Genomic DNA, 16,731 nt, shown 5'->3' with positions numbered 1-16,731 from the left:
AATGAGGTAACAACGTTTCTAACACGACTAAAAGCTCACAAGAATTTTGCGTAATATCGGACCTTTAAACCCGATAGTATTGAACTCATCTCCTGTAACTTGACTCGTTCGTAAGGATTCACGTGAGGGTTGGTTCCTTCTCCACTTTTCGTCTTCTGTCTCTCCTTGTACGTCTTTACTGTCTAACTTTTCCTTACCTGTCCCTTTTAAACTGTAAATGTCTCCAAAGAGTAATGGATCAGCGGCTCTGGTCTGTAATGCACTTTAACCTGTCTGTTTGGATCTAATCTAAGTGTCTGCTGCTTCTTATGGTCGAGTATTGGACTTTTGTGTGAGAGTGGGTGGTGTTGATTCATGACTGTGCTATATATGGATTTAAAGGGAAGACTGATTGGGGCAAGTTGACAGAAAACCATTTTGTTATTTGCATATATGTATTTTTCAATCTTCCAAACCGCTATGGGGCTCAGAAAACTTAATAGTAGAATGATTCATGTTACTATATTCCATAAATATTACAGTTTTAACAGTTTGACGAAGACCTATTAACTATTTTTGTGAATATTTTTGAATTTTTGATTTGTTGTTAACGACTTAGCTAATTAACCGTCATTATATTTAATTATCTAAAAGTCTATGGGAAAAACAAATGTGAAATTTACACCGTTATGTTTTGTAGCCTTTCTATTCAAAGATCACATGTTGCGGTTTCTTATTCTGGACGCCATTTTGAGGACTTGACCATTCAAAAGATATGTATTTTGTTAATCGCTATGGCAACGGTCCCAATTTTTATCACTCTGAAATTTATGGATAGATTATATTGACACAAGATCTTAAAAGTTACACTGAGTGACTTGTCTCCGTGGAGATTTTTTACCTGGAATGTTCCACAGTATGACATTAAACTGATGTGTTACATTGCATATGTTGTTCTACATGCATTCTTACTTTAAATGAGCTTGCCTCTCCACATATCTGATCTGTAACTTGATGCGGGAGATAAATGTGTCTAATGTCATACTGTGTAACATGCAAAGCAGTAACGTCACCGTGGAGATACAGTAACAGACAAAACAGTCACATCACTGTGGTTTGAGGGGTCATCGATTCATTGACCCAAATGCTGCTTTCTGCTGAACCATCACCTCCCTCCCTCCTCCTCTACCTAACTCCCTCCCTCCTCCTCTACCTAACCCCTCCTCCTCTACCACCCTCTCTCTCCTCCTCTACCTCTTTCTTTCCTCCTCTACCTCTTTCTTTCCTCCTCTACCTCTTTCCCTCCTCCTCTACCTCTCTCTCTCCTCTACCTCCCTCCTCTCTCCTCCTCTACCTCCCTCCCTCCTCCTCTACCTCCCTCTCTCCTCCTCTACCTCCCTAACTTCTCCCCTATCTCCCTCTCTCCTCCTCTATCTCCCTCTCTCCTCCTCTATCTCCCTCCCTCCTTCTCTACCTCCCTACCTTCTCCTCTACCTCCCCCCGCTCTCCTCCTCTACCTCCCTCCTCTCTCCTCCTCCAATCATCCTGGGACCCAAGCCTCTCTGCTATAATGAAGATGTAGCGTTATATCTGAGCTGGTGGTTGTGTGTGTGTGTTTGTGTGGTTGTGTGTGTTTGTGTGTGGTTGTGTGTGTTTGTGTGGTTGTGTGTTTGTGGGGGCGGGTTTGTAATCACATTGTGGGTATTAAAATGTGTATTCTTGGGTTTCAGATGACATCACAACACTCTGTAGGTCAATAATGTTCATCACAGACGGAGGGACGGCTAAAATTAATATTGTTAAAATGCAGATTTCTGTTTTAATGCAAGACGTTCACAGGTTTAGACAGTAATAGAGCTGATCAGGTTCAACATTTGTTAATTTACCTTTTGGCTATTTCATTGATTTCTTCACTTATCTTTATTTGTACAGGGAGAGCAGTGGCACCGATCTATCCAGTTTTGCGATTCCTTCAAATATATTCCATTTTTGGGAAGAAAAATAACCCATTTCAGTTCTAGTGCGGCCAGTTTTTAGACGTAGACAATCATGAGATCTTATATTAAAAGTTCAAAAAGCAAGTGAGATATTCAGGCAGTTTATCAAGTGGTCCCGTATAAATATTTTTATATAGTGCTCTCTTCAGACAGATAGAGATGGTCAGTCTACTTTTTCATAGAGTACCTGTTATGAAACGAAGGGCTGAGTGAAAGAGCGAGTCAAGAGCAAGTTTCAAAGTAGAGGCTGAAGTCTGCATGTGTTTTATATCTACATAATCCCATACAGAAAAAGAAAGATTGAACTGTTTATTTTCTGTAATTCACTGAGATGCAATTCTAAGATATTTTTTTTAAAGGATAAGTTTTTGTCAAGTCAAAAAACAATAAATTTACAGGTGGTAACTCTTTCAATGAATGTACCATGTAGTGTATAAAGATTCGTAGTTTGCTCATCACGTAAATGTTTTTTTAGAATAAATTATACACTTCATCCAGTGATAATTTAAGATTTTTTGAGGGAATTTTGGATTTCACTAAAATCTTGCTGCAGTTTTTAAATCTCCTGATCAGCAGAAGCAGCACATACAAAACGGCAACATGTGCATATAAATGTATGAGGCTTTCTCTTAAATTGCAACAAATCAAATTATTAAATACAGTAAAAAGTAGCAGGCCCAATATTGAGCCTTGGGGCATCCCTTAAAGCTTAAAGCCAGAAAAATGTATTTAAAGTCATCGGCTATTACCGCCTGGGTTCTGTTTGAAAGATAATTTTGGAACCAATCACATGTTGCTTTGTCAAATCCAATCTGCTTCAGTCGCTTCAAGAGGACTCCATGATCCACTGAATCTAAAACTTTAATTAAATCAATAAATGGAGCTACACAATCTTGTTTGTCATCAAGGGCTGTGAAAATGTCATTTAAAATTCATGTCATTTTGTGGCTGCAGTGACAGCTCTTTGACCTTTTCTGAAACTGATAAGACTTCAGAATGTAACATTTATTTAAATAAAGTGTAACTTGATTTGCATCTAACTTCTAAAACATTTTCAAGACAAGGTCATTTAGATATTGCCTGGAGATTATTTATTTACATTTTCAGCAGTCCCACGTTTATGTAAGGGCAAAACATGTGCCTTTTTCTATAATTCTGGTATAATTGAATTGATAAATTAAAAACATGTAATCAAGGTTGAATTAAAAAGGGCAGTTATTTCAACAGAAAGTACAGTGTAATCAATGTAATCAATAGGAAAAACTGGCTCTTACCCCATTTGACTATGACATCATCACAAACCACCACCATATTGTGATAAAAATCAGGTCCCTATGTCACAAATTACTTATTAGATCAACAATGTGATTTAAAGTTCAGATATGGGTTGAAATAGGTTAAGGTTAGACATGTAGTGACTAAGGTTAAAGTTATGGTTCAGGAAATGAATGTAAATCAATGTAATGTCCCCCAAAAGCATGGAAACGCAATGTGTGTGTACGTGTGTGAGTGTGTGTGTGCTTGCTTGTGAGTGTGCGTGTGAGTGTGTGTGTGCTTGCGTGTGAGTGTGTGTGCTTGCGTGGATGATTTTGTAAAGTAAGAAAAACAACACACTGTTATTGAGCCGTCTCTGTCCCCTCCAGCTTCTCTACACAAACCTGTGATGTTATACTGCCCCTAGTGGTCTATTTCAACAGGACTGATTCCTGACATGCCTCTATTTTTTCTAAAATCTTTTAAAAATCTATTCTGACCTTCCTCTCTGTGTTGGAGGTCTCATTGACAAGTTCCCTCAGTAGAAAAATCTTCTTGTGTTGGTGAATTTGTCAATATTGCATTTACATATTGATTTTAGCTGTTGTGTGTTCATTTACTGCAGTTGTTTACAAGATTCAACCCAAACCACTAAAAACTACTTGCATTTTTGCTAGTTTAAAGCCTCACTGTGCAAATTAACCTGCTTGTCTCTAAGGAGATCTTTCCCTGGAGATTCTGCCATAAGACATTTGCCTTTCTGTCATATCCTACAGGAGTTATAATCAAAACAATCCACTTTATTGTCTAATTTTAGAAACATTTAAATATGTAATACTAAAATAATTGAAACTACTCGCTTTTAACTTCACGCTAACCTCGTTTTACGTAGACGTGCTGTTACGTAAACCTTATTAAAAACATGTTGTAACATAAACCAGCTCTGCACGGTGAAAAAAAATAATAAATCTGACCCACTTTGATAACAATAACCTTCTAAACAAAAACTACCGGCATCGTTTGCTAGCTTGAGGCTACGTTACCGCTGCATGCTAACTTTGTTTATGTTTGTTTATATTTGCTTCTGTGTAGCAATTTCAGAGTGATGAAAAATTAGGACCGTTGGCGCAGCGATTAACAATTTAAAACATAATAATATATACTTTTTGAATGGGGAAAAAAGTCCTCAGAGTGTTGCATATAACTGGACGTTTACCGATTAATAGAGATGCATCAACAAAGTACGAGTTACTCCAATTTAAACAAGAGATTTTAACATAAACTATAATGTGAAAAATGTATTTATCACTAATGACACAGGCGTTAATGGCTTTTTGTTTGTTTTTATTTTGTTCTAGCTAATTTATCTCTATGGACATTTGGCAAACTTGCAGCCAAGATGGTGGATTTTGCCCATAACTTAGATTTTTTTATTTTACTAGAACATTATATTTGACCCACTTTGATAACAATACCTTTTGAAACATGCTAACTTTGGCGACTGTTGTATTAGCAAAATTCAAACAGGATTTCAATCTTGATTTTAAAACTAAGGAATAGACTCGATTCTGATTCCGATACCGCGATTATAATTAAAAAACACTCTCTATTTTGACAATCGAATGTCATTTTCAACATTAAATTGTAGTAGTTTCGTTTATATTATATTATTTGGCCATGGAACTGTGTAATACCGCAGTTGTCCAGTAGGTTCATAGTGATTCATGGGCGTTTACTGGTTTTTGTGGGTTATATTTGTTCAGATACAGCTCCAGATCATTCTAAATCTGTTCAGGAAAGGTTCATTGTGACTTTTTAGTATCAGTACTTGCTCAAATGAGTCTCTAGTCTTGATACTAGCCCTTAATCTGATTTCTGATACGTTTGACAGCCCTGCTCTAAGGTCCGATTGGTATCACCAGCTGCAGTATTTCGTCAATAATCTAAAACACATTTACTTTGTTTTTCCTGGAGGTTAGAAAGTTGTTCCTGTAGCTTTTTGTCCAATCTCCTCTAAATGCACTATTCAAATGTCTTCCTTTGGGAATGATTGATTGCGACGCTAACATTGGCTCGGAGAAAACAATTGGATTCCCTTTTTTTTGCTGCTCTGTCACTTTGTCTGTGCAGCAGCAAAGTGCATCGTCTGCTATAAATATACAATCACGGAACATTTAAAGTGCATATGGCAGGTTTTCATGTTTTCCTAATTGGTTCTTGGTTTGGCGGGATAGTACCTGTGCTAAATATTCATACTAGTCATAGTTTTATCTCAGTTTAGTGGTAGTTTGTGGGGAAAAAGTTGAAGAAAAGTACAAAAATATAGGAAGTACTTCTAATACTTCTATGTCATCGTAAATTCCATCAAAAATACTTAGACAATCTGGAGCAAGTAACACATTTTTCTGGCAGTTTAAACCTTGTTTTAACAAAATAAAGATCTTATCTTTTATTTTTATCTGTCTGATCATAACTAACTATAATAAAGTACTTAAACGAAGTAACTTGAATTAAGTTTCCCCCTTGCAAACTTTATGCTTGCTATGTAATAGTTATGAAGTTACCTCTGCGTATGTCCAGTGGTGAAATATAACAAAGTAAAAGTAGTAAAGGACTGTACTTATGTAAAATTTGTACTTTACTTAAGTACATTTTGAAGTAGATACTTTTAACTTTTACTTCAAAAATGTAGAGTAGAAAGTACAGATGCTGCTTTCAAATGTAGTGAACTGGACTAAAAAGTAAAAGTATTTTTTATTATCGTTTGAGACCTGCAAAAAGGCCGAGGGATTATTTTTATCACATTTGACGTTTGAGGAAAATAAAACTCCAAAACAAATAAAAACAGCTAGAAAAATTTCAATTGTTTCAGCACAAATATTTATCAAAGTCACTGCATTTGAAGCTTTTTGTTGGATCTCAAAATCTGCGCAAAATACTTTTACTTTTTACTCTTTAAGTACCTTTTTAGACAGGTACTTCAATAGAGATTTTTACATCTGAGTATTTTTTGCACTAGTATGTGTACTTTTACTTCTTCCACCACTGTGTATGTCATAGCTGCAGCCCATATCCAACCAGGAAGAAAAAGTAGGCAAGATTTTCAGTACATTCTTAAATATAATAATTCTAACAATATTTTAGTAAAGTAAATCGTATTATCAACTTGTCATATGCACTTTCTTTGCTCTAGCTGTTCCTTGAATCTGCTCCTCTGAAAATGTGAGCCCACGTTTTGGCCTTAATGCTAGAAAACTGCCATATAATAAAGACTTGTACTCGCTCAATTCTATATTCTGCATTCCCAATATGTGACGATCTGTATTTAAACTATGTATGACTTCTATAATCAGTACTACACACAAATATTTATGTCGTAATGGAGCCAAATTGTAGCTAGCTGCTTTTTGGGCCTGGACCTAGCCACAGCTAAGTTAGCATATAGCTACGGTGACAGGGGGGCGATGTGCATGGACAAATATGTTTGAAATGCATAATACCATAACGAATCCTGTATGTATCAATGGAAACTGCTTATGAATCTTAGCGGTTACTAGGACATTAATGGCAAGTACAATGTTGCGACTTTTGCCCATGTCTCCTGTTCAGACCTTGCTTTAAAACGCTTTAATATGTGTCGTTTACATTGCATTAAAACTGATATTTTTCCTGAAAATTGTTAACAAATTATGAATAAGTTTTAAAATCTTTGGCTCTTAAAGTCGTAAAAACACCATGTAAGTTGTTTTATTGCTTGGTCTAAACACGACTTTTGTACCTTAGTAATAACCTTGATTAGGGAACTGACATCATTGTAATGTGAAGTTTAGGATATTACACAACATATTTTAAAGTATTTTTAAGAGGTATTTTTGAGAATAATGCAGTTTCGTCTAAGTTTGGAGTGGTGAAATTCATCAACAGGAAACCTTTCATGTGTTTGTACTCACTGTTGGATGTGAGCGCCAGAGAGGCTGCTGGGAAATGTCGTCTTTTTTGCTACTTGTGTCTGTAAACAAAGGGTGCGTTCACACTTTAGCTTAAGCCCAGTTTTGTCCTGATGTAGACTTGGTTTAGTCCTGGTTTAGTCCAGGTTTAGTTCCAGATTTAGTCCTAATTTTGATGTGTCTGTAAGTCTGAACGCACCCTTATAAAATTTATGCTAACACTTTATAATAACTACACGTTAATTCGCCTTAACAAAGCATGAACAACGACTTAATTCATAATGAACAAATAGTTTATTGAGAAAGATTCAGGATTATTATTAACGAATCACCACAGTCTATAGGCCAGTGCTATTTAATACAGGCAGGAGATTGTTAAAATGCAGTTTTTGTTGTAATTATAGACTAAAGTGGACATAGCTAACGTACTAACTGCCGCACTCCAAATAGGAAGTGATTATGGGCGCGCTTCCGGCTCCATTCACTCTGGCTCCAATTCACTTTACATTGAAAAATTATGGCCTCTCTCTGTAACTGCTGCTGTGGGACTTGTCATTTTAGTTTTGTTTTTTCTATTGTATCCATAAATTGACATATGAACATTAATATCAGACAAATCACCTGCTTTCTTTTCCTGAGGTCACTCCCGTTAGCATTAGCAACAGGTTTGATTGCTAAACCAGTGGTGCGGGCGGGAAGGGGTGTTACCCTCAACAGCCTCGCTCCAGATTGGCTCTTTGGTTGCTATGATACTCGCAGTCGGAATTCCTAATATCCAACTCGGCTCCAAATTCGCCGCTATACCTGCTAGCCTCGATTAGCTTCTTTTGACTGGAGCTGAACGCTGTGGGTGACGTCACACTCACTTAATCCACTTCTTTATACAGTCTGTGGTTGCAATACAAGAAGTAAATGATAAATGGGAATTATTAGATTGAAAACCACCAACACCCCAACCCTTAATAAAGTAATATGCCTGAATCATTCTTAATACACTCTTCCTTCTTTATGATTTAAGTCTTTGTTCATGTTTTATTAAGTGTAATTAAAATGTCGTTATTCTAAAGTGTTTCTAACTTTTGTACTGACTCCTGAAGCCTTATATGTGCTTCTGAAATGAGGCTATGTGAGGGGCGTGCTTGTTTTCTACACCTGTCTCTCACTAACTCCGCCCCGTCCCGCTCTGTATAAGCTACAAAACAAGTATGCCCCCTTGTCTCCTGTCTTGTTGCATGGGGCCACAGTTGCCTTCAGTCTTTTGTACAAACTCTCTTGTGTGTGTATATATATGTCTGTCTGTTGTCCATGTCTTTAAATGTCTCAAATCTACATAACGTCGTCTACTTTTCCTCTTTGTATGTTCGGTAACACTTTATAATAACTACACTTTAATAGACTTAATAAAGCATCAACAAAAGCTTCATTCAGTCATAGTTTATTTAAAGCACTGGACCTGATTTTGACTATTATAAAAACGTGAAAAACGGAACTTGTTCGTTTTAAACAGTTTGCAATTGTCCAGAGGTAATGCTAACAACAGCTGCCATGCTAACTTGCGCTTTCTGGTTCTCAAATTATGAATATTATATTATAGCGGACTTATTTTGAACCCAAGAGCTGCTTATACAATATATCTGTACTGGGGTAAGATAAATTAGCTCAAATACATGGAAAGAAATCATGTATAGGGCCTTAAAATGGTTAAATTAAGCACACATTTAAATACACAATTTGTTCATTATGTGTTAAGTCTTTGTTCATGCTTTATTAACGCTAATTAAGGTGTAGTTACAAACTGTTACCAGATATTCATGTGTCAATTGAGAGCTTCATGCATTTACAATTTCAACAGTTTTGACACTTGTGTTTTTAAATTCTATAATCAAATATCAACATTTCAGACACTTTTATCGCTGTGTTGCTGATACTTCGCTTAATTCTTTTGCCGTGTTTTGTTTAATTAAGATGTTTTAAGCAAATTTACTGTTAATATTATAGAGAATTTGATTTGGGATTGCAGATATTTTATGCAGTAACTGATCAAATTCAACCAAGTGGAGTTTAGTAGCTGATATATGAATACAATACTATATAAATATCCATATACTAATACATTTTCTGCACAATTTTCAGTTTTCTCCAAAACAAAAACACAGAAATAACTATTGTTTCTTGAAGATTGGCTCAACAAACAAACATAACTTCACCTTTTGTTTATTTATATAGACGGAGAAGACGTTGAACTTTTTACCTATTTTTGTTTCATGTGGTTAAGCTCGGTAATTACAGAGATATTAACCATAAACCAGGTCAAAACATGTATTTTTAATCTTTATCTGACAACGCAACCACACTCAACCTCTGTTTAAACTATGGACTGTTTTAACATTTGTCTTGTTTGTGAAAGCAGGACAAAGCAGCCACTTGGTACGTGAGTTTACAGCTAATCCAGTGACGCAGTGCCCCCGGTGGTTAAACTTGACTCGCGCGCTATTTAAAGTGTATAAATCAGTGGGATACTTGAGTTTCCCAGGTTTTAAAACGGTTGTCTTTACCTAGGAACAGGAATGCAGCCAACGCTAATGACGCTAGGCTAACAACGATGCTTTTTAAAGATGGTTAAGTGGCATTTAGAAGGTCAGTAGTCAAGGAAATACACTGAGAAGATATTCAAGCAATGGAGAGGTGAAATACGCTGGTCTGAGAAGATATTCAAGCTATGGAGAGATGAAATGAAGGGATTATGCAGGATTTGGCGTAAAAATGCGTCTCTAAACTGGATGTGTTAAAAATTGGAAGCAAATTATCGTCATATCATATTTAGATTTTGACGTTTATCACAAAATTCTGGGCCCTGAGTACAAACCATCTTGGCGAGTCCGCATTATATGAGCTCTATGTGGAAAAAAAACACATTATAGCTTTTGTGAGGGCCCCATCCCTGCACTGGGCCCCGGGTAAACAGTACCCTTTATCCCCCCCAAGTCAGACGCTCCTGTTTAGATTCAAAACTTGTGTATTTTCATTAATTTGTGTCAAAGAAAGAAAAGAACAGCTCTCATTTAAGACTAAAATCATCTTTTTACAATATGGAGTCTTCAAAAATATAGAAAATAATACGTAAATATAGAAATTCACGGGAATCCGGGTTTTATTTTGCAGTTTTTCCTGATACTTTAGTTACAGCTGTACAGCAGCTATGACACATTTTTGACTCCGTGTTTAAAAAGTAAAGTTGTATTTTTAATAATTCACATTTTAAATCTAAATCTTAAAGACACCTGTATGTGCTGATGAATGTGTGCTTGTGTTTTTAAACCTTTATCTGTCGTTATTTCACTTCTGATTTTTGGTTGAGTAACTTAAGTCAAATCTATTTCCTGGTGCACTCAAAGTAGAAGAAATGTATTTATGTCACGACGATTATTTTGTAGATAATTAAAAGAAAACACAACTGAATTATTAATATTTATTTATATATTTGTAAATGTTTTTGTCTTACTCTTGAGTTTCACATATAAAAATGCGTTGAACTTGTATTAACCTCGAGGAAAGCGCCGCGTGCCCAGACAGACGAGACTTGTGTTACTCAACTTCATTCATCCATTTTTCACATTCACTTTTCTATTATTTACTACTCACTGCTACGTCTAACCTCTTCACGGCACTTTGTCTCTGAAAGTCTAGCCTTATTTCAACTTTTTTTACAAACAAAATTGGGATTGGTGAGTTTTTGGTGCTATCTTTGCAAGTATTTTTCCCGTCTTTTTAAATCTCAAAAGAAAATCGAATTCTGTCAGCTGGAATGACCTAAGGTGTGAACTGTCACCCAGGGTAGTGAACAATGACTACTAGGGTGTGTTAGTTTCACTTTAGACTGATATTTGACCCTCCAGAGCTTCCGTCAGACTGAAGAAGCCTCTCGTTTGAGCGTCGAAACGTATCCACTCTTAAAAACTCGCGTCCAGTCGACAGAATTCAATTTTCTTTTGCGATGGAACCTGCCTGGACGACTGAGGGATGACACAGACAGGCCTCCCTTTTTCCGAAGTTTTCCCAGCCCTAATGTCCGATACATGCTATTTCAGATCATGGAGCGATCCCGAGAATTTCTCCAACGACCGGAGCATCCTGACGCTGTCCTCCATCGAAGCCACGCATTGCTGAAGCGGAAGCGCGTGTGTCCCATCTGAACAAGAAACAACGCAATATTTTACATCCAAGAGGCAATAAAATAGCACATTGTTAGAGCTAAAAATGTGAAAAACACATTGGAGTTTTGACAGGCAGGTTGCCAAAACTAACTTTTTTAAGATGAGAAGAGATGTGGGATTTGGTGGCATTTAAAAGTTTGAGTAAAATTGTTGGTATGTTTTTTTTTTTTCTATTTATTCAGCAAGACAGTCCCAAATCTAATACAAGTTTCCCCAAAAATCTACCAAAAATACAAAGTGTGGTCTTAATCCTCATTCAGCTGGATAAATTTAAAATGCAAAACACAAATTTTAAATAAACTTCAAAGTTACTGTACCTGATTGTCTTAAAACAGGAATGGTTTGCACTGATCCAAAGTTATTCCTCATTTACTTTCTGCATTAAGAGCATCCTAATTACTCTTCGCAGTGAGTTTATAAGCACTTTTTACACAACGTACAGATGCCAGAGCAGAGTTTTGCTGTCATACTAATGCTAACAAATACTGGCAGGATAACAGCGCACTTCCTGATGATAAAATGCTTTGTGATTAGATAAAGACAGGACACAACGGATTCATTTTTTACCTCAAGAGCAGCTTATAAGATCTGTATTACTAAGGTAAATTTCCCTTAAATGCATGGAAAAAAATTGGTACATCTTCTTTGATTTGAGCATCAAATAAATGTGTTCCAATTAATTTTATGTAATTAAATAAGGTATATCAAAAAGTTTATATAATCCAAACCACGGGCTTTTACGGACAGATGATTGGCTGTAGACTTCTCCCTTAAAAAGACCCAAACTGATCACGAATCTGTTTAAACATTTACACAAATTGTTAAATTTTAAATGCCTCCAAATCCCACTCTTTTCAGCAAACTCAATCTTCCATCTTGAATAATCAACAACGCTGGACAACAGAAATGCAATATATTTTTGAATTTGCACGAGGATGTAGCACCAGGGACTCGGTAAACGTTCGGAACTTTTGAAAATTCCGAGTTTTATTTTGACTGAAAGGGAAAAACAGGAAACTCTCGTGTAGCTCGTGACTTTTGGCAGTTTTTCATCTCTTCCTCATCGTCGTCGTCGTTACCAAAGACCGAAGCATCGCAACTGGATTCTGACACAAACACTTTATATTTTCGTGCCTGTTTTGTACAGAAGACGTGTTGATGTGGACGTGAAGTCTTAAGATTGGAGCTGCTTCCCGGTTAAACTGTCACGGACCTGTTCTCTCATCGGTTCGTTTAAAGCCATATATTTTTCGAGGTATATTTTTTTGAAGGTACCGGATGCTGTTGTTGAGATTTACGGTTTAATTTTGTTCATTTATCGCTTCATCCAAAAGCATCGCACTGTTAAGACTCACTGCAAGACTGTTATATCTTATCTTAAAGGAGAACTGTGTAACTTTTCTTGACGGGTACTTGCTTGTCTCCATGGAGATGTTATTCCTTTGCTTGGAATGTTCCACCGTATCCCAATAGATCCATCTTGCATTCATTTCAGGCGTTTTTATTGCTCAAAATACCTTGTAAATACGCATTCTTACTACACAGATCTGACCTGTAACTTGGCCTGTTGGTGTCATCTGTTTGTGCGATTAATGCCCTACTTTGGAACATTCCAGGCGAAGCAATCACACGGGAACCAGCCGATGGCTAACGATCAGAGTCATTTAGTTTGGTTAATTTATTTAGTTACGAAATGCAAAAATGTTACTGTCTGATCTGGAAATGTCCCACAGTACGGCAATAAAATCGATCTCCATGGAGACGAATACGTGATCGCACCAGGCCAAGTTACAGATCAGGTCTGAGGAGAGGCGAGGCAACCCTCTCCCCGCTCAGAGTAACAATGTTTTGGAGCAATAAAAACACCTGTCAAAAAGCAAATGCACGACGAGATAAATGTGTTTAATGCCCTCTAGTGGAACATTCTTGGCAAAACAATAACATCTCCATGGAGACAAACACGTAGCAGACCCTGTACTAGAAAAGTTACACCTTTAGCGGACCTTTAAAAGACAGAGTAAACCAGAATGATGTCCCCTTTAATGAACTGTCCATATCAAAAATTAAAAAAAACAAAATAAATAAAATAAAAATATCTACTTTTGTGAGCGACAGTGTGATGCTTTTGAACGACTCAGACAGCACAATGTCTCAGTCTGTCAAATATATATGTCATAAAAATATATATATTTATGGTACTCCTTAATGAGCATTTGCACAAGAAACAAAAGAAGTGGGAGATATGGCGAAAAATTTATGTCACAATAGTTTTTGGAGCTATGCAAACTTAGAATATCATCAAGTATTTCATTAAAACACTCTGTTCCACCTTGTGATGTCATCATGTGGTACTACAGGAAGTGCTCCACTGTGTTTTTAAACTCCACGCACCTTCAGCTAGAATCATTTGTATCATTTCAGCTCTGGAATTGCCAATTTTTACTGAACAAAAGGTAAAATGTAGCGGTTAACTTGAAAACTACCACTTCATGACATCACAAGGTGGAAAGTGTTTCTCAAACATGTGTGAATGAAGCAAAACACAACTCCAGGTCTGTTTTTGAAGCTGTAACAACATCATTACACCTCACAAAAGCTAATGTTGCGTAATATAGGCCCTTTAAATGTATTAAAGCTACAAAAAGCAACATTTGAACCTCAACCAAGCCATTTCCCGGCACATTTTGGCTTTATATTAATGGACTCCAGAAATATATTGGGATGTTAATTCTTGTCAGTATCTCCCATCGCTAGTAACATATCATTTTGTGTTTTTATTTTAATTTTAAATCACCATCAAATCCATCTCAAACATGTGTTTTCCAATGTTTTTTCATTTTGATGTATGAAGTGTGCGCGTGTTTTGCTGTTGGACGACCTCCTGGAGTTTAGAATAAGCTGCAACTAGCTAGCACGCACGCGGCAAAGCTAACATGCTCGACTGTTAGCTGTAACATTTCAGTTGTGTCGTCTTCTGATCAAAATGTTTCGATGTGTTCAAAAATGGTTATTATTTTTAAAAAAAATATGAGGTACCAAATGCTAATAGTTTCAGTATAAATCTTTATTGAAATTGACATTGTGAATGAACGATTATACAATTTAACATAGATTCAGGAGCGTCATCTCTCTGCCGCCCCCTAGAGACAACCACAAGAATGTAAAAGCTGCTTAAAAAGAAAGTTTTTATCTTATTTCTACTAGAGAATTGCCCTTATGTTTTTTTTCCATGCACCTGTCACGAGTTTAGTGTTACAGAAATTTGGGTATTTATTTAAAATTTAGCGTAATTGGATTTATTCAAATTTAACTTTTGGTAAATTCTTGTTTTCTATTGGTTTATTATATATATATGTACATTTTTGAGTGATAACTAGGCCCCTTTCAAGATGGTGCCTGGCTAGTTATGGTTCCATTCATTTTCTATGAGGAATTAGCCTAGCAAGAGCTGCACTTTTGATACAACCGGAACTAGCTTAGCGGTATCGTGACTTGTCTTTAAAATGTTAAAATCAGCCATATTCAACAGGCTTCCCCTTTTTAGACAGGATTTTTTCATCGTGAATTTCAAAACAGTCACATCTATTTTACAGCAATACCTCAAGTGTCCATCAGGGGGAGTAGAGAGTCTTGTGATTTTGTTATATTTATGTAAGCATAAACTCAGAAGGCAACTGTTCTAAAGTTGATCATGGCTTCATTGCCTCATTTGTGCTGGAAAACCACTTCATACCTTTAGCTAAACTGCGCATGTGGTGATGGAAAGAAATGATTTATTATTGTTAGCCGTTAGCAGTCAGTGACAGCAGGTAGCGTCCATGCTAGCAAAATGGTGAAGATCCATAGAGCTCGGGGCTGTGAAGTCGTACCTCATACAATTTCCACTGAGCCTAATGTTAAACCAATGGAGATTTTAAGATGCTAACACTAGCTTTAGCGTTCATTTAAATGTTTTCCTGCGCTGTAAGAGTGTAAGACGTATTTACCAGTTGTGATCCAGCAGTTTAATGGGGTTTTGTTTACTTTTTAATGTTATTTTGGTGAATATCTTTTTGCACTACACAAACATGGCAGAATTCCGTGGTAACGCCAGTTTTATGACATCCATCCCGAGCTCTAAATGTTTATATTAGCTCGCTTGCTAACAATGTGTCGGGCGTCTCTATGTAGGTAGGCTATTTATTAAATAAGACATATTTAATTAAACGTACAAAGTGGGTTTCCGGTACAACAGGAGCAATGACAGACTTGGTCTTAGCTAGCGAACTCCTAGCTAGCGAACTTCTTAGCTGTTCCTAGCTACCTAACTCATTCTTATGTAGAGAACTTGGTCCTAGCTAGAGAATTTCTAGCTTGCAAACTTGCTCCGAGCTAGCAAACTTGTTCCTAGCTATCTAATTTGTTCCTAGCTACCTAACTCATTCCTATCTGGAGGACTTGATCCTAGATAGCAAGCTTTTTCTTAGCTAGCTAACTTGGTCCTAGCTAGCAAACTCCGATCTAGCGAACTTGTTCCTAGCTAGCTAACTTGTTCCTAGCTAGCAAATCCATTAGCACATTGCTAGTGCTCATAAAATACAGTTTTAATTATATCTGGTGCCCCATTTTAAGAAACGCTAAAATGCGAATGTCCCATATTGTGTATAATCTTTGCCCTCATCAAAAAGTCTTACATTTTTTTCCCCAAATAACTTGAATAACAATGAACTTGATAAAGATCTATACTGTTCGCTGCGTAATATCGGTAAAGAAGTAATAAGGTACTATGACAAAATGGCCGCAAGATGTGTGTAATCTGAAAATACACAGTAACTTTAACGTGCTGTAGTATAAACACAAATACAAAATACTTCAACTCTTCACGAAGACACCTATTTTCATAAATTATGGCAAAAAATCTGTTAAAAATAAAGAAATGTTAAGGTTAAACTTGGACATCTGTGGATTTTTCTGAAATTTAAGCGTCTAATTAAAAACATGCTAATTTTTCAGACTAATTTGCTCATTTTTACATCACAAAGTCTCTACGTCACATCTGGCTCCTACAACTGAGACTGAACTGTGTCGATGGTTTAATTCTTCCAGAGTTTTGGATGTTTTTTAGTTTTATTTCAGTAGACAAAATGGTTCTTGTTACATTTGACGATGTTTTTGGAGTAAATGTCATTGTTAATAGTTTATAATAAGTTATTTTTGTTCCTCTCCGTCGGCGCGTGCAGCAGACGACCATCTCCTGTGTGTCCTTCTGTCTGTACTTCTGTCTGTACTTCGGAAAATGCAGTTCTATTTACGAAATAAATACATTTTTATAAAACAGAATTGGGTTGTGGTGTTTTCATT

The 16,731-nt window shown here is 36.5% G+C and overlaps 1 protein-coding gene across 1 annotated transcript in view; it reads left to right on the top strand.

Moving 5' to 3' along the window:
• Nucleotides 1-16,687, top strand: part of atp11b (ATPase phospholipid transporting 11B (putative)) — a 130,091-nt gene extending 113,404 nt beyond the window's left edge. Inside the window, exon 30 of the mRNA XM_033992084.2 lies at nucleotides 11,266-16,687. Coding sequence (XP_033847975.1) covers nucleotides 11,266-11,344 — 79 coding nt within the window. The 3' untranslated portion in view covers nucleotides 11,345-16,687. The remainder of the gene's footprint in view (nucleotides 1-11,265) is intronic.
• Nucleotides 16,688-16,731: the final 44 nt, after the last annotated feature.

The sequence above is a fragment of the Periophthalmus magnuspinnatus genome, chromosome 4, assembly GCF_009829125.3.
Source record: "Periophthalmus magnuspinnatus isolate fPerMag1 chromosome 4, fPerMag1.2.pri, whole genome shotgun sequence".
Classification (NCBI taxonomy): domain Eukaryota; kingdom Metazoa; phylum Chordata; class Actinopteri; order Gobiiformes; family Gobiidae; genus Periophthalmus; species Periophthalmus magnuspinnatus.
The sequence above is the reverse complement of the archived record's forward strand: the minus strand, read 5'-3'. Positions and strand labels throughout refer to the sequence as shown.